This window comes from Brettanomyces bruxellensis, chromosome 8 (genome assembly GCF_011074885.1).
Source record: "Brettanomyces bruxellensis chromosome 8, complete sequence".
In the NCBI taxonomy this organism is placed as follows: Eukaryota; Fungi; Ascomycota; class Pichiomycetes; order Pichiales; family Pichiaceae; genus Brettanomyces; species Brettanomyces bruxellensis.
In genome coordinates, this window is record NC_054689.1 from 2079474 (window position 1) to 2097665 (window position 18192).

Consider the following 18192-nt stretch of genomic DNA (forward strand, 5'->3'; position numbering starts at 1 on the left):
AAAATTTTTTGTAGTGCTCTCCTCAAGAAAAAAACTCGGATCCCATACCAGTGTACGCTTATGCTTCCAAACATACAAATGTATTAAAATTACTTATACCTTTTACAACTAACATTGGATAAGTTGTGATTATCAAGAGTTGTATTTGCAAATTGAAATAATAGAATGAATAGTGAGGATTTAGAGGATCATTCTGAAGTATGGTCTAAAGTAATAGCACCTGAACTTGACATCATAGTTGCCACATCATCCAGTAAGATATTAGATGGTGCAATGCTAGAAATAAACACTGCATTGAAGTCAAAGGATGGAGCAAATTTAAGTGTTACAAACGTTGAAGTTATGTGTCTTACCGTGTTCAGGGCACTTTCTCAATGCCCGTTTAATCTGCAACTTCGCAGTCAAACCATTCAAATGTTTTCCATTATTCTATCTTTAAATTTCGAAGTTTATTCCTCCAAACTTTGCAAATTTTTGCGGGCATTATCAACGAGAAATAGCGCTCCAAGTGAGGAAATTATGTTGATTGAATGGACTGCTTTTATTGCTGGGGTTCTTGCATCGAAGGATGATCTCAAAGATATAACCACTGAACTTATCCCCGCAACAATCAATCTGTTTAACAATATGTCTACACATTTTGGGGAAGGATATCACAGGGATCAGCATAAAAGACGCCTTTTTACCAAATTTGTCGCAGAATCACGCTTATTTTATGAAGCAATTTTAACAAAACAGCCCGATTCGACTTCACTGTTGGTGTGCACAATAATGGAAGACCGGACTTCCGTGAATGGTAGGGATGCACAGATTGGCTTCTTATCGAGTGTTTGCAGATCCTTAAAGCTTATGGAAAACAAACCAAAACCGTTCCAAGATCTCTCTGGATTATCACAAAGAGTTATTGATTGGTTCGTCAATTCTACCCTTGAACAAAAGAATAATGTTACCTATCCTTCTATTGAATTATTCGGAGAATTTGTTAGTACTTTTGTGGACGAGCAACTTTTTGTCGAAATTTTGTCTGGCCTACAAAAATCTTCATTGAGAAGTTCGGAATTAACTTACACAGTTTTTGCTCCATCCTTGATGAAATCTATCGATTCATCCAGATTCGATACAGTTCAATTAGTGGTTAAAAGTAAGTTCTTTCAATCGTTAATATCATCATTGAAGTCATCTAGAGACACTGTGAAAGCTGGTTCTGCGAAGGTGCTTTCCATTTTAGCCTCGAAAATTACAAAAGAATCGAATCTTGAGTCAGTCGATACATTGATAACAAAATTACTTTCGGCATTAAAATCATTGTCCGCAACTGCAACTGAACAAAAGATATTGATTTCTCAAGTTCTTACTTCCATTCCGGAAGGAATTGCACAACAGGAAAATCAGATGATCATAAATGGGGTTTTACCTTTGTTGGCCAAAGATAGTCACGAAGAATCGTTATCAGCATATTTGAGGTTGGTGTTTAAATTTGTCAGTAAATCCGTGTATGGTACCGATGACCAGCAGTTGACGAAAAAAATTGACGATGTTATCAAGAATGGGCTACAAGACAGAAGATTAGGGCTTCGTTCGTGTTGGGTTTCCTCACTTGCTGAAAATTTACTCCTTACGAGTGACAATAGTGATTTTTACAAGTTAATTACTGATGATGTATTGCGTTTACTATCAAAGATCATTATCGATTGTTGTAAGTCGCCACTGTCTAGTGTGACCAATGACTTAATTTTGGGTGGATATTCCGCTATCTGGATGCTTGAAGTCCTAAAATCAACTTCCGAAAACAAAATAATTGGAAACCGTGTTGATAAATTGAACTTTTTAGAGCCGGTGATATCCTTGAAAAATGATTTTAAGAAGCCAAATATATTGGGCCTGGGTATATTAAAAAAAATCACAACGGAAAAGACGCAGAAGTGGTTTATTCTGGCGTTGCTTTCCATTTTTAAAGATATGACCTCTGTAGATGAGGAATTTGGCTTTTCGTTCCTATATTTGTGCACATCAAGGTGTGCCATAGGAAAAAATCATTTTTATGCATGCAATTACTTACATAAGGCAGTCGTTGAAAATCAGGATATTGTTTCCCAGTCTTGTCTTTTGGCCTTGAACAAATTTATTTCTAACCCCAAACAAAATATACCGTTCCGTATGGATTATCACTATTTCCATGACTTTATTTTTTCTTTGACAAAACCTTTTGCTCATATGAACAAGGAAATTTTGAATAAGACTCTTGTTGATCTTTTGATTCCATGCCACTATCATGGCTTTAAGTCCATTGGAAACGGCTGGGCAGGAATTTGTCAGTCCTGTAAAGTGGATCCAGGTAAATTGGTTACCTCATATGCAAACTCTATGGTGGAAAAACTATGTGATTGTCTAGCCAATACTGATTCATCACCGGAAATTTACTCTGCTGCCTGCGATGCCGTTGCTACAATCTCGTTTGTTTCACCAAATTCTTCAATACCATTGCTTAGTGAAATAATTAAGGCTGATTTGAATGTGGTAAGTAATCTGAGTATCAATGACGAAACATTTGCAATTTGGAAAGGCAAGGATGGAGTTTTGGCCATAGACGTTTTAAAGAAGAATAATTCGCAGAAGATGGAGCTTCGTAAGAATACAAAGGATTATGAAATCTTGAAATGGGAGCAACAAGTTCGTGAGGAGGTGGCCACAAAGCAAAAAGGGACAAAGAAAGTTTCCAAGGAGGATGCGAAACTTATCGCACAAGAGCTTGAACGCGAAGCGAATCTTAGGGCTTCTATAAATGCAGATTATCTACGGTTGAAAAGGGGACTTTCCATTGTGATATCGTTGTCTACAGAAGCTAAGCAGGTGGACAATAATTCCCAAATATGGTTCCCTGTTGCAATATCGCACATATTGAAACTATTAGAATCGGATTCCGCTAAAAGATGTATTGGTGATCTTGCAAAGGAGTGCTTTTTGACAATGTCAGAGGCTTTGGAGGCCACAGGATTAACTGGCGTTTCTTCTCTTAAATGGATCGGGGCTTCTACTTTAAGATCGTATGGAGTTAAACTCGATATGCCTCTATACGAATCTAGAAATCTTACTGAGCTAGTCGGCTCACAACTTTTCAGTTTAAAAATATCTTCTGAAAAAGCGCAGCTTTCCTCATTAGTGCTAATGTACATTCTTCCATTACTAATTAAGACATTGAATATTGGCACAAAGTTTTTGAAGAGACAAAATACGAAGGTAGAATTACTGAAGGATGAGGATTTTGTTGATGAATCCCCTGAGGAGGAACAATTGGCATTGGCATTATCCATCATTGCAACAAATAGCGATTCATTCGAAGATAGCACAATTCCAAGAACAGATATTCTCAATATCCTTATTCGCTTGTTGGCGATTCCCTCTCATTCCCATCAGGCCAAGGACTGCTTTATTCCCTTTTCTCGGAGTATTGCTGTCGATATATCGGATGATGATCTAAACATTATCTTGAAAGCATGCATTCACGAATCCTCATTTGTGAGGGGAACTGTTTTAAATGGGTTGGATCAGGAGTATGACCTTTCCGAAAGAAAGCCTATTAAGGAAATATGGATTGCGTGCTTTGACTGTGAAGAGCCACACAGACTAATAGCTAATACCATATGGGAGGAAAGCCATTTTGCATTGAATGCTTCTTTCGCAAATAATATATTGCCATTTTTAAAAGCCGCATCACAGAAAATTAGAATTTCTGTTGCTGAATCAATTGCAATGGCAGTGAAGAGGATAAACAAGGATAAAGCTTTTTGTGAGATTCTTCTTAAGCTTTTGGACCTCTATCGGATAAAGTCAAAACCATTGGAACTTCCTAAAGATGAGTTTGGGTTGGTAATAAGTAACGAACTTCCATCTGACTCATGGGAAGAAAGGAGCGGTGTTGCATTGACAATAAAGTTTTTGGCTCCCCTATTTAGCGAGAAAGCAGACGTCGAGATGCTTTTTCACTTTTTAGTTGATGAAGCTGCTTTGGCGGATAGAAATGATGAAGTTAAGCAAGAAATGAAGGACGCAGGCATGGCAGTGATTAATGCGCACGGAAAATCAAATGTTGAAGTATTGATTCCAATTTTGGAGGATGGTCTATCTTCGAAGTTTGACAATACGGATGTCCAGGATCGATTGAAAGAAGGTGTTATCGTTTTATATGGAAATTTGGCCCATCATTTGGATGAAAAAGATCATCGTAGGAAGGAAATCGTTTCTAGGCTTCTAGAAGCATTAAAAACTCCATCTGAAGAGGTCCAATTTGCTATATCACAGTGCATTTCTCCTCTTGTTGGGTCCATTGAGAATGAACTTTCTGAATACCTAGGAAAACTTTTTGACGTTCTTTACAATGGCAAGAATTTGGCCGAAAGAAAGGGTGCAGCTTATGGAATTGCTGGTTTGGCAAAAGGTGGTGGCTTAAAGACTCTTTCCGGATTTGATATTATCTCAAACCTTGAGGATGCATCAGATGATAAGTCAACGGCTAAAAAGAGGGAAGGAGTCATGTTTGCAATTGAATGCTTATCAGAGTCTTTTGGGTCAATATTTGAGCCGTATGTGCTTGAATTGCTACCTATAGTTTTAAAGAGCTTTGGAGATTCATCGTCGGATGTCAGAAAAGCTACAAGTCATGCTGCAAGGGAAATCATGAAAAATACCACAAGTTATGGAATCCAGAAATTAATTCCTATAGCTATTGAAAACTTGCAAGATATCTCATGGAGAGCAAAGAAGGGATCCGTTCAATTACTTGGTTCGATGGCATATTTAGACCCAGCTCAACTTTCTTCGTCGTTACCCAAGATCGTTCCAGAGATTGTTGGAGTTATGAATGACTCTCATAAGGAGGTTAGGAAATCTGCTGACCGGGCACTTAAGAAGTTTGGTGAGGTGATTAGAAACCCAGAGATCAAAGCAATTGTTCCGGAACTTATGAATGCAATAGGCGACCCTACCAAGTATACAACTGCTGCATTGGATAGTCTCATCAACACCCAATTTGTTCATTACATCGATGGCCCTTCAATGGCCTTAATTATTCATGTTATAGACAGAGGAATGCACGATAGGTCTGCGGCTACAAAAAAGAAGGCATCACAGATTATTGGTAACATGTCCATATTGGTTGATATCAGAGATCTACTGCCATACCTTCCAAAACTCCTTTCTGAACTTCAGGATTCAATTGTTGACCCGGTTCCACAAACGAGGGCTACTGCTGCCAGAGCCCTTGGCACATTGGTCGAGAGATTAGGCGAGGAAAGGTTCCCAGGATTAGTCTCAAAACTTTTGTTGGCATTGAAGGACCATGAAAGACCGGCAGATCGGATGGGATCTGCTCAAGCGTTAGCTGAAGTTATCAGGGGTCTTGGAATCTCCAAGTTGGATGAGTTACTTCCAGAAATTCTTAGTGAAGCACGCTCTTCGGATGCTTATGTCTGTGAAGGTTATCTTCCTATGCTTTTATTCCTTCCTGCTTGCTTTGGAAACCAATTCTCTCCATATTTGTCAAGAACAATTCCGATTGTGCTTAATGGCTTAGCAAATTCCGATAGCAGCATACGTGATATTGCCTTGAAGGCAGGTAGGTTAATTGTCTCCAGTTATGCTAATAAGGCAATCGATTTGCTTCTTCCTGAGTTAGAGAAAGGAATGTCGGATGATAACGATCGTATTAGATTATCTTCCGTGGAACTTACAGGTGATCTTTTGTTCAAGATTAGTGGTATTAGTGGTAACCAGGCTCTTTCCGAAGATCCGACGATTTTGAATAGCGTTGTCAAGGCATTCAACGAGGTTTTGGGTGAAGAAAGAAGAGATCACATTTTGTCAGCCTTGTTTATTTGTCGGTCTGATACTTATGGTGCCGTCAGAATTGGTTCGGCTAATATTTGGAAGGCATTAGTTGCAAATACACCAAGAACTATCAAGAAAATCATGCCATCACTTATCCAACTCATTGTTTGTCGTTTGGCCTCACCTGTTGAAGAACAGAGAAATATCGCTGCCGCAGCTTTGGGTGATATGGCAAAGAGGGCCGGCAGTAATGCATTATCGGTGCTACTTCCAACATTGGAAAAATCACTTATTACTAGTGATTCCGATGCCAAACAAGGTATTTGCATTGCACTTCGGGAACTTATTGAATCTAGTGCTCCAGAGACAATTTCACAATACAGCAGTATGCTTGTGCGTATTGTTCGTTCAGCTCTTACGGATGCTAACCCAGACGTTAGAACAGCAGCAGCACAAGCTTTCGATGCTTTACAAGGATCGATCGGACATTCTGCAGTTGATGACATTATTCCAGAATTACTTGAAAGGCTTGGAGACGAGGAACAGTATTCTGATGCACTTTCTGCATTGGAAGAAATTATGGCTAAGGAGTCCAATGTCGTTTTCCCTGTTCTTATTCCAGCATTATTAAGGCCTCCTATTAAGGCCAAAGCACTCGGCTCATTGGCACAATTTGCAGGTAGAGCATTATACAGTAAGCTTTCGTTGATATTTGACTCGTTAATTAATGCAATTCTAGAGGAACAGGGCGATCGTACGGAGCTTACATCCGCATTGTCATCTATCACGTTGTCTATTAATGATGATGAAGGATGCTATCCTCTCATGCAACAAATAATGGGCTTAATGAGGGACGAAGAGCATGAAAAGCAGGCAATCGCCTATGAAATTCTACCAGAATTATTCTCAAATTCTAAGCTAAACTATTCCGCTTATGTTAACGATATAGTGGTTCAGTGCATTTATGCTCTTGACGATGATGACAAATCTGTGTCGAAGAACAGCTTTTTATCTCTATCTGCGTTGATTCCAAAACTTTCTAAGAATCAGCTTGAACAATTAGTTGAGCCTGCAGAACAAACCCTTTCTTTGATTGGAAAAGGAAAGGACGAGATGTATGCCTTTTCGCAACCAAGAGGTCCTAACTGTTTGCTTCCAATATTCCTTCGTGGTTTGATGTATGGGGATAATCATAGAAGAGAGTTGTCAGCTAACGGTATAGCTTTCATTGTTAAGCACACACCCGCAGCTCAATTAAGACCATTTGTTACCATAATTGTTGGTCCGTTAATTAGGGTCATAGGTGAAAGATTTTCGGGAGATGTCAAGAGTGCTATTTTGTTGGCCCTCAACCTTTTCTTTGACAAGATTCCACAGTTCTTACGTCCATTTATCCCACAACTTCAAAGAACATTCATAAAATCATTGGAGGATGCTTCTAACGAACTATTGAGGACGAGAGCTGCCAAAGCCTTAGGCACTTTGATCAAATATCAGCCAAGAGTGGATCCGTTGATCTTGGAGCTTTTGAATTGCGCAAAGATTGCTGGCAGTGAAAACATTGGAACTCAAACATCTATATTGCAAGCACTTTTAGAGGTCGTTGATAAGGCTGGATCTAAAATGAGTGAGAAATCTAAAAGTGGGGTTATCACTCTTGTGGAAAATGAAGTTTTCAAAGAAAATGTTGGAGAAGATACGGTAGTTTCGTACGCAAGATTGACCGGATGTTTATCAAAGATTCTAACTACCGAAGAGACTATAAACATGGTCAAGGGAAAAGTGCTTCATGCTGAAATGAGTGACTCCAATTCATCTAGATTTGCAATTCTTGTGTTAAACGCCTTTTTAAAGGATTCTCCAAAAAGTATTGTCGATAGCGGCTTATTTGAGGAAACCTGCTCATTCCTAATTAGAGCATCTCAGTCTACCATTCAATATGTTTCGGATAACGCAACGATTGCAATAGGAAAATTATTGCTTGGAATCAAAAATTTGTCTGATAGCGATGAATACGAGGAGAGTATCGAGAATTTAGTTGAACAACTTTGCATTTTGACCGATAAGCCGGCGTCCCAATCGATGGATACTCGTCGTTTAAGCTTAGTTGTCATTCGTACGATATGTCGTTATGATTATGAAACTACCATTGAGCCATATTTGGATACTTTAATTCCTTCAGTGTTCGCATGCGTTCGAGATTCAATGATTCCTATCAAATTAGCTGCTGAAAAATGTCTTTTGGCTCTTACCAAATTGGTCGAAGATCCATCAAATAAGGTCTTTATCTCATGGATGGAGGGAAGAAACTCTACTGATAAAGTAAAAACTGCGACAGGAAAAGAAATACAAATAAGATCAATTTCTGAATACATAAAACGAGTTGGTTCAAGACTTGCAAAAGTCGAGCGTGAGAGATTGGCAGCTGGTGGTGACAGAGAGGCCATGTTTTCAGATCAATTTGAAGATGAAAGAGAAATATGGGCTGTTGGTGGCGTTGACCTAAGAAAGGAATAAGCAAATAGAAAGTATATTACTTCACCATGAATATTAGAGGGAATCAAACTAAAGGTAAAATTTAGGATGCGAACTCAAGCTTAATCTCTTAACAGCCTTTACGGATGGCGAGATTGTATTCTAAAGTCTTACCTTTTTGAAGTTTGAGTTTGCTTTTTATAACCAGTTCGCTTCTTAGTAATGATATGAAACACTTAATACATGTACCGTAGCTAGTGGAATTAATGGGTATGAATCAAAATGAATTTAGTCTTCATTTGCAGGATAACGTGATCTCATTGCTTTTCGTCTTCATTACTATTTATTTTGCAAAGTCATGCATATTTCATGGCACTTGATTTTGTTGAGACAAGAAGTAAAATGTTGTGGCCAGAAATTTACACGTATTTAAAGGTTTCTGGATACAATTCTGTATGTTTAGTATGCGTAATATATTAAGAATGCTATAAATAAATACATAAATACAATTAATACGACGATCTTCTTTTTTTTATTGAATTTTTGTGGTCTTTATGGCAGTCAGCAACATGTCTGATGTAAGTTGAGAATCGCTGTTGCGATGCAGTTCCTTCCTTATATTTTCCAACTTTAACGACAACACCACAATTAGGATAAGGACATGTCACGCATTCAACTTCACAGCATTTTCCGTGTTTTTTGATTTCCCACCCATAAGAATGATTTAATGGGTCAAGAATTCCAGTTCCGGTTGTAAAAACTCCATGATATGTCAACAAATGAGACGAATATCTTGAAGAATTAATGTCATGAAATAAGAGATCAGTATCGTGTGAAACACAGAATGGACACAATCCCTCCCTAGCCACAATCCCCTTTGGAGTTGATTGCTTTAGAATCTCATCAGATTTCTTATATCTATAGACTCTGGGAGAGTAATAAGGGGATCTTATTACTTTACTTGGCTCGTAGTTATATTCTCCTAAAGGCTGGTGACCATCAACAAAGAAATGTTGAACCGATAGATAATTAAAATATCTGAAATCAAGCATCTTCGGAAGTGGATGCGGCTTTCTTTCACTTCTGGTATTAATTCTGACCTCATTCTTTTGAGGCAGATGAGTAGCTTTAGTTGAAACAATTTCACACGAATCCATCACTGTATTCATCTTTCCTTCCAAGACAGTTAGAGTATCATCGATGTTATCGTCATCTAATGATTCTGTCCCATTCAAGTAAAAATTACACTCTCCAAAAGATGATAGAGAACTATCACTTTCATTAAGAAATGGTGAGAATAAATTACTTGTGTTATTAAACTCCAATATGTTTGGTAAAACAATGTAATCAGAATTTGGTTGATCCTGGAATTCTATTTGGGATATAAAATTTTCCCAAGACTCAGAAGACATTGCAGAATTCTCAGTAGCAGTGTCAACATTCAGTTCCTGAATGTTAAAGCTATCGTCGTCCAACACAGAAGAATCTGATTTATCATCATTTTTCGATGATGAATTAGACAGATCGCTTTTAAGACTGTCAGAGTCAAAGTCGTTTGGAAAGTTAGGATTCATTTTAAAAATTTCAGTTGGATATTGAATGTAGAGAAGAAAAAAAAGGATCACTTGGACATCATGATCATCTTCAGGAAAAGCGACATTAACTGACATTTATATACTTATCGATTATCACATTCTGTTTTTTACTTTTCTGCTTTTATATAATTGTATAAGAAAAAAGGTGGATGATCCATGTTCTGTTACAGAATCTATGAAGGGGATTTTGACCATACCTTCCCATTTGAGGAAAAATTTCCTATTATGCTCAAAAGCTGAATCAAAATTAAAATTATAAGGCAGGATTACACAATTTTGAAATACTGAAACCCAGAATACTGTAAGAAAAGTTGAAGCATGTAAAAAAACAGAACACCAGATTTCMAAAATATTAGTTTCATTATACAAATTTGTAAAATATCTAGAATCATAGAATATAAATTCAAATGAAGATGTTCTGTTACAAAGTAAATATACGAAACAACGTCAGTGTAATATTTTATTTAATTGGTTTAGGTGTGACGCTGATTACTTTATGAAGTTTTTGTTATAATTAGTATTGAGTGTTTTAAGGCTAAAGAAAGGAAAAATATAAAAGTGAAATGAACTAAGTAAGAAGGTAAAATGAACTGGATAAAAAGGGGAAATGCTGACACTTAAACCAATTAACTAAAATATTGCTGTCAGAATATTTTAGCGACAGTTCTACTTTGAAAAGGCCCATACAATAATTCACTTTCAAGCTATACACATGGCTCATCATACTCTTTTGCACTATTTTTATAACAAACGTTTACTATGAATGTTTTGCTTAGGGCATTTAACCGTTCTCCTTCAAAAGCATAATATTATTTATTTGTGTACGTTTTCGATCTCATAATTGAGGTTGCATTGTTTCAAAAAATATAGGAAGAAAAGGCAACGGAAAACAAAAGAAAGGTGATAGCAAAGTTACATGCTATGGGGTTGTGAAACAAAATGATTTCTTGCATATAAAAAAAAAGATGATGAATTCTGCCGATGCAATCAACAGCCAACAGATCCGGGAGACAGACAGACTATCTCATACTTAGATCAACTTCACAATTAGAACATACAATTCCGGGACAAAACTACTTTGGGATAAATAGACCACGAATTAATTTTATTACAAATATATTTTAAACATATATTCAAGATGAAATTTGACTGCCTTTAAGTCTCATTTCAATTCCGTCCAATAAATCTTTTGTAATATCCTCCATCGGAAGGCTGCAAATATTAGATATTAGTTTCTTATATAGAAACAGCTTTGCTTGCATTTTCGTGTCATCAGAAAAACCCTCTGCAAAAATTGAAGGGACAGATTCACAAAGGTTACCCTCATGGACTTCAAGAGGATCATCTAGAAGATGAAATTCACTTCCAGCAATAATAGATTCAACTTTACTGTTAATGAGTTTCTTCCTCTCAATTTGAAGCAAAGTCAACTTTACTGCAAGATTGAGAGTTTCATCAGTCATCTCTGAAGAATTACTGACAGGATCTAAGTAATCCGCAATCTTCATTTCTTCATCATTGACCGATTTGGCCACTTCCAACGCCTGCGTTCTTTCGTAGCCATTATATAACTGTCCCCTTTTTGTAACAAGAATTTTCTTGAAAACCATTAACTTGCCCTTTAAAACCTTATTAAGTTTGACATGGTCAGTTCTATCCGTACTGTTTAAAAGCATGTTAAACTTTGATTCCTCAATACGATTAAAACTATTTTTAATAAGTTGTGAAGATTTTTCAGCCACAGAATTAACCTCTTTATCCAGATCAGTCAAGGTGTTCAAATTATGTTTCATCTCTTCATTTTTACTTTTGATTTCCTCAGAAATGAGTTCACCAACCATTGTAATCAAAGAAGGAACTGTCTTGGAACATGCGGCAACATTTTCTTTTGCACCACCATCATTATATTTTAATATAGAGCTATCCCGTTTCCGTGATGGTGTGGACGTACTGAATTCTGTATTATTATTTGATTCTTCCGCTTTAGAGACCACTGATTGAGAAACACCACTACTCGAGGGGATTGCCAAGGAGCCGTCCATTTTCGTGTTTCTAATTGTGGTGTTATTACTTTCATAAATATTCTCCTTGTTTTCTGAATCATGCGAAACAGATAAAGTAGCATTATTTGTGTCATTGGAATTGGGAACAGGCTTTTGAATTATAGTGGCACCATTTTGCTCAGAAACGTTACCAGTGAAAGTCCGGGTACCATTCTGAGCAGTAAATGCCTGGTTGCTTGAATGCAATTTCATCAGTTTTAATAAATCAGGAGGAATTCTAGAATAGTCTTGGGCATCAAAGATTCCCCCTTGCTCAATTAACCATCTTGAGAAGTCATAAGATCCAATTTTCAGCGTGATCATTAGTGCAGTATCACCATTATTATCTTTATGATTGATCAGAATACTTAACAAATTTTTCCGAGGCATGTTAGCATCAGAGATTTTATCAACTTCTTGTTGCTGCCCTTTCACAAAAGTCACAATATTGTCAAAATAGTACCTCACGCAATCATATTTTTCCGGGTCTATGCTTAATTCTACAAGATAATGTAGTGGCGTTCTACCCTTTGCATCAGGCACAATAAGGCATTGTCTTAAAAGCATGAGGAGCTCATAGAAATTTTTGGTGTCATAGGCATTGGTGAAATGGATCAATTTGGACAAACTGTTCATCCCCGCATTACTTAAGAGAAGAGGATTTGATCCTTTAGAAATAAGCAATTCCACAATGTCTGGCAGTGCCAATGCCGATGCCCAGTGAAGCGGCGTGTGACCTTCATTATCTATTGGTTTATTCACATCGAAGTCGTCTGGGGGATTCAAAAGGAAATCGGGAACAGGCTCATTTTCATTGCTGAAAAATGTTAGCAACCTCTCAGTATAATAGTCAAAGCCATCCTCTTCTTGGGTAACATTATTATCAAATCTTTGGGTTGGCTGAGGCTGAGATTGTGGTGTTGGAAGTTGCTGAGTACCAACAAAGTAATCTTGCTGAACAATATCTTGGCAGAAAGGTGGCCTACTGCTTTTTATATCCTGGTCTATAGAGTTTGATGAATCAGGTCTCGGACACTTCAAACTGCCCTGCGTGGTATCCTGATAAGTTGGCGGATACCTTTGCATAAACTGTGAATTTTGCTGTGCCATGAACGATTGCTGATCATCTGAGTATGGTTGGCCATATGGTTGGAAACCCTGACCACGTGAAGGCAATCCAAAACCGGAAGGTACCACTTGTTGAATTGACTGTTGCTGCTGGATAACGGGCCGATTTACAAGTCTCCCATCCGGGTAATAACCAACATTGGTATTCATCGTTGAATTATTTTGTTGCGATTGCTGCTGTGAGTGTAGAATACCATTCGTTTGAACAGGAACCTCCTGCCGGCTCACACAGTTTGATTTTGCCTTAGATTGGTGCTTCTCAAACATACCAAAGGTTGGCGGCATTCTTGTAACGGCCAGAGATTCTGATTGTTCAGGAGGCTTTTCAGATACCGAACTTTCCTTCTTGGACTTCCTCCCTCTCTTCCTAGGCTTATCCTCATTCTTACGTTTTTTAGTTGCAGGATAGGATGAGCTGACATTCTTATGTTTGCGAGTCCTCGATTTAGAAGTCTGCTTTCTGGGGACCGGACCATCGGTTTTCGGGTTATAATACAATACATTCACATGCTCTCTTGTGAGATGATGCGAATCAGCAAGCTCTTTCGCTAAATTCAGGGGTATCCACGTTCCCTGAAAACGGCCAAAACCTCCTTGTATTTTTCGATGCTCATGCTGGTGAACCTCTTTTTCAAGTATTCGCGTTCTTTGTGCTTTGCCGTAACCTGCAATCTTCAATATTTGTGTAGCATTAACCCAGTCATCGTCACATCTTCGCATCAACGGAATACCATTAAATACACTTTCAAAAACATCAATCTATCAAGTAACATTTGCAATAGCAAATAAAAATGAGTTAGTACAATGGATTGAAAGGTGGTGATTTATGTGACGGAAACGCGTCCCAAAAGCACTTACTTGTGAATATGTTGCAATGTATATATCAGACATCACTTTAATATATATATATATATATGTATTCTCAAATGTACAGATTAAAATATTCTAAGCAGCAAGCTTGGTGATTATTTGCTGTGAAGCTATGACCAAATAATGAAAGAATCAAAATGTTTGAGCCGTCTTCAAAAAGATGGTCCTTGTGGTTATCACTCTACCTCTCAATATAGATAGATACCCTTGCAATAGCTATTATTCAAAATTTAAAGCAGATTGACGGTTTAATATTTCAATTCTATGAAACTTGCAAACTCTGGTGATGATCAAAGGATATCTTTCAACCATGGAGGTTTTTGAGCTCTAGAGAGTGATTTATAAATTTGAGGAGGACGAAAAAAAGTCAGAATAAAAAGGGAAAAATTTAATTAATACCAAAGAGGAAAAAAAGCGGGTTTTCTTTCTTCCTTTTCGCGATCGTGATGTCGGGACTTCTCTTCACCAATAAATTAGACCAACAGTTTGCGAGAATATGGCATAAATTCATTTAGTGACGAGATCAATCATTCATTCAGCACCTTGATTCTTTTTGATACTTATCATATGAATACATGTTTACAGATACATATTTTCAAGGATGAAAATCCACAAACAAGTGCACCTGTTTGTAGAGAGATTCATGTGCTATTTGTAATTTTTATTTTGTTGTCGACGGAGAGTAAAAACGTTGAGTCTGAATTCCCCCTATAACGTTTTTGACTTTCATTTCGTTTGCCGTGGCTCGTAAGACATATGTCACAGAGTGATAAAAAATGAACGTTGATCTCAATTCCAACACAAGAATGTTTATTTTAGTTTAAACTTATCGACCCGTCTATGGGTCTGCAATATATTCTTTTTTTGCCTTCCGTAACACCAGCTGACCCTTCCCACCTCCTCCTTTTACCCCTCTTGGAGAATTTCTTTTCCCGCATTCCTCGTACAAATATATTGTTCAACCTGTCTCCGGGGACCTCCTCGCTTTTTGCCGGGCGCAAACCCGATCGAATTTACCGATACGGTTAATTATTTTTCAATCATGTTCAATTCGGTCTGCGTTTGCTGATTGCTTTCCGAATACTACAACAACTTTTTTTAATATATCCGGTATCATCCTCTACAGTGTATATTTATAAAAGTTTTCACGCAAATCTTTTTGTTGGAACTTTCACAGATAGAACTGGGGTACTTCTTTCACTTGCTTTCCGTGTTATTTATCTCTTTCTAGTATTTATTATTCAGAACTGCCGCTTGTGTAAAGAGAAATGCAGAGGGCGGAACAAGAGCTTGCCAATAAACGGAAACCAAATCCGTACCAAATACCAAAAGTTGGTTCAAAAGTATCACCACGCTCAAATGCTTCTTCTTACGCGGGTGAAGGTGTGAAGCAATCAGTTGAAAAAGCCGGAAATGGTGCAATGAGAATAACGCCATCCGTGGTTAATCTTACAAAACCTGAATTATATTCTATTTATGCAGGCGATTCTAATGTTGAAGGTGATGATGATGAAGATGAATCGCAGAACATTTACAATAATCTTTCGGAGGGCCTTCATAGGTCAACATCCCATCATATTGAGGAAAGAAAAAGCAAGCATCACAAGAAGCAAAATTCTTCTTTTACTCTATCACTTAGCTTAGTAATTGCCAAAGTTATTACGTGTTCTCTCTTGCTTTCGATTACGGGAAACTTGATGTTTTATTTTGGCGAACAGCTTTACAAGGCCAATCCTATACTACCGGACATATCTAAGTATCGTTTCTTGTATATTTTCCAGGATCTCTTGCGCAAGAACGAGAAATTCTCGGATCTTGAGATAACTCTCTTGGGAAACGGTGCCGAAAGTGTCATTGTGGGATTCGCTTCATTTATACTCGGTAAGGCAATAGATCTTTCTGTGTCCGGACAAAATGCAGATTTACACAGTAAACATGGAAAGTTAAATAAACTCAAGGAACACGATAGCAAATCATCATCTGGGCAAGGCATATCAACGAACAACGAAGATTACGAGGAAAATTCAAGTGATGAATCGGAATCCTTTTCTCTTGGTTTTCAAATTCAGCATTATTTAACTCTCGTTTTTGATTCAAACTTGGTGAGGTCAATGGTGGCTGCTGTGGGTTTGGCTTATTGCTTTAAGAAGTACCAATGGTCTTCAAAGATTCAGGTTGTTTCATTATGGAGTGCAGCAAACATTATTATCTGGCGTGGGACGGATGCGAATATTACGGGCCTTATTTCCTCGACAATTATAGCTTTCTCTGTTATGGCATTTAATGCTTACTATGATGATGGCATAACATTTTCATTGGAAGATACTGACTCAATTGCTGATATTTTGTGGGTTGGCTCATTTGTCTTCATTGGACAAATTATTTTCAGCAAAATTATTAGATTGGTGTTTAACAGCTAGGAAATGATATTTGCTATCTGTGAACTTTGAAATTCAAATTTCAACCTTTTGTACTTGTTTCTTCTTTTTCCTAGAATAGCAACTGTAAACGGATGAAAAATATTCAAGTTCCATACAAATCAAATCAAATCAAAATATATAGCAAATATTATTGGACATATACTCGTCAGGCTGTAAATGGTATCATGTAAATACGGATATAGCTTTAGCTAATGATTGCTTGATAAGAACAAACACCAAGAGAAAAACTATACACAAACATATATATATATATACAGATAAAGCCATGATAACTCGAACATTCAGTCATCTTCAAGAACTGAATCCGTGAGGTCTTCTTCTAACTTTGACTTTCGTTGATTGGAACCCAATAAAGAAGGTGCCCCACTTCCACTGAAGGAATTTCTGTTTATTCTGGCCAAATTCTCGATTTCAGGTTGCCTTAGAGGATTGATAGACCCAACAGGATCTTTTTTGCCACCAGAAACCTTTGACAGAGCATAATCTCCACTATCAAAAAATTTTCGATCCTTCAATCTATCTTGTAGAACATCTGTAGTCTTTGGAAGCTTCCCATACATTTTATAGAGTTTCAATTCTTCTGCACTAAGCTTTGACAGGTCGGGAAGCCCTCCCTTCAATTTAGATGCACTTTCATTAGCTTTATCTGTTGCCCCGGAATTAGACGACATATTTACATACTATCCACCCAGGAAACAAACCTTTCAACTGTTTTTATAATGTTATTGATTGGCAATATTGTCAAAAATGAATAATACAACCGCTAAGTTCTTTTTAAATGAGTACACAAAACCAGATTGCCACCTCACTTTAAAATACGACCGCCAATTTTTTTTTTTTAATTTATTTTCTTCACATAAATGAGACATGTGTACCGCCCTTCTTTTTTTATTCATGGAACAAAGTAATGAGTTTCCTTCCATCTGTTATATTAAACGTTCCGAAATGCAGCTTGAGATTAGACATAATCGTATTAGTATAAAATGCCATCTGAATTGATGAGAGAACTGACATCGCATTGTATTGGTTAGAACTTTGTTTCATCGCAATCCTTCCGATCGACATATGCAAACTCAGAGGATCATATTTAGGAGCTACCCCTCCTAACAATGCATCATTCACACAGTCAACAAAAGGTGCAAGATTTTGACATGTATCATTGTCTAAGGTGGCTGCAATAAATAAACATGTACCATCTTTATTCATAAATATTTTAATTTGTCCAGTGAACCCGAGATGCTGCTGAATCCTAGTGTTCTTTATATTTTTAAGTGACCGTTGAAGTTGCATCACAAAATGAGAGTAATCCTTTTGAACATTAATATAACTGGCATTCTGAAATGTTATGTTATATGATGTTGAGATATGATATTTTGACTCACCACTCAGGTCATTGGCAAAATTTCTATCTAAGATGCACGTTTCACCGATGCGGTTGTCTTCATATAAAATTTTAAACCAAATTTCTTCAGCAGCGGCCTCACATTGCGACACTTGTCGATCTGTTAACCGTGGTACAATAAATGTAAATGTTGTAATGCCATGTGACTCTCTGGTTTCATTCGTCTTGTGATGACTATTGAAATTATTGACTACTGGAGCCTGAGCAAATCGGCGTCTTATTTCTTCCTCTTCAACAGAGTTGCTTTCCTCATCCGAGCTGCTGCTTAGAAAACTAGAGGAATCATTCGAAGATGAATATTCATTGACCAAATCCATGCCAATAGTAAATGAGGGAAATTTTCTATGAAATTTCGTATTGATGTATAGAAGTGAACAAACCCCTTATTTGGTTATAATTACCTGTTATTGAATGCA

At 37.3% G+C, this 18192-nt stretch overlaps 6 protein-coding genes across 6 annotated transcripts; 2 read left to right on the forward strand and 4 right to left on the reverse strand.

Annotated features, from left to right (window-relative positions):
* Positions 1-165: 165 nt before the first annotated feature.
* Positions 166-8340, forward strand: BRETT_001132 (uncharacterized protein; the record flags this gene model as incomplete). Its single annotated transcript, XM_041279688.1, has 1 exon — positions 166-8340. One exon carries the CDS (start codon positions 166-168, stop codon positions 8338-8340), a length of 8175 nt encoding a protein of 2724 aa, XP_041137902.1.
* Positions 8341-8807: 467 nt separating this feature from the next.
* On the reverse strand, positions 8808-9872 carry BRETT_001133 (uncharacterized protein; the record flags this gene model as incomplete). The annotated part of the gene is made up of 1 exon (XM_041279689.1): positions 8808-9872. The coding sequence occupies one exon, from the start codon at positions 9870-9872 to the stop codon at positions 8808-8810; it is 1065 nt and encodes a 354-aa protein (XP_041137903.1).
* A 1154-nt stretch (positions 9873-11026) lies between these two features.
* BRETT_001134 (uncharacterized protein) lies at positions 11027-13954 on the reverse strand (the record flags this gene model as incomplete). Its single annotated transcript, XM_041279690.1, has 2 exons — positions 11027-13822; positions 13922-13954. The coding sequence occupies 2 exons, from the start codon at positions 13952-13954 to the stop codon at positions 11027-11029; spliced, it is 2829 nt and encodes a 942-aa protein (XP_041137904.1).
* Positions 13955-15201: 1247 nt separating this feature from the next.
* On the forward strand, positions 15202-16353 carry BRETT_001135 (uncharacterized protein; the record flags this gene model as incomplete). The annotated part of the gene is made up of 1 exon (XM_041279691.1): positions 15202-16353. The coding sequence occupies one exon, from the start codon at positions 15202-15204 to the stop codon at positions 16351-16353; it is 1152 nt and encodes a 383-aa protein (XP_041137905.1).
* Positions 16354-16655: 302 nt separating this feature from the next.
* On the reverse strand, positions 16656-17045 carry BRETT_001136 (uncharacterized protein; the record flags this gene model as incomplete). Its single annotated transcript, XM_041279692.1, has 1 exon — positions 16656-17045. The coding sequence occupies one exon, from the start codon at positions 17043-17045 to the stop codon at positions 16656-16658; it is 390 nt and encodes a 129-aa protein (XP_041137906.1).
* Positions 17046-17047: 2 nt separating this feature from the next.
* BRETT_001137 (uncharacterized protein) lies at positions 17048-18093 on the reverse strand (the record flags this gene model as incomplete). The annotated part of the gene is made up of 2 exons (XM_041279693.1): positions 17048-17082; positions 17448-18093. The coding sequence occupies 2 exons, from the start codon at positions 18091-18093 to the stop codon at positions 17048-17050; spliced, it is 681 nt and encodes a 226-aa protein (XP_041137907.1).
* Between the last annotated feature and the right edge of the window lie 99 nt (positions 18094-18192).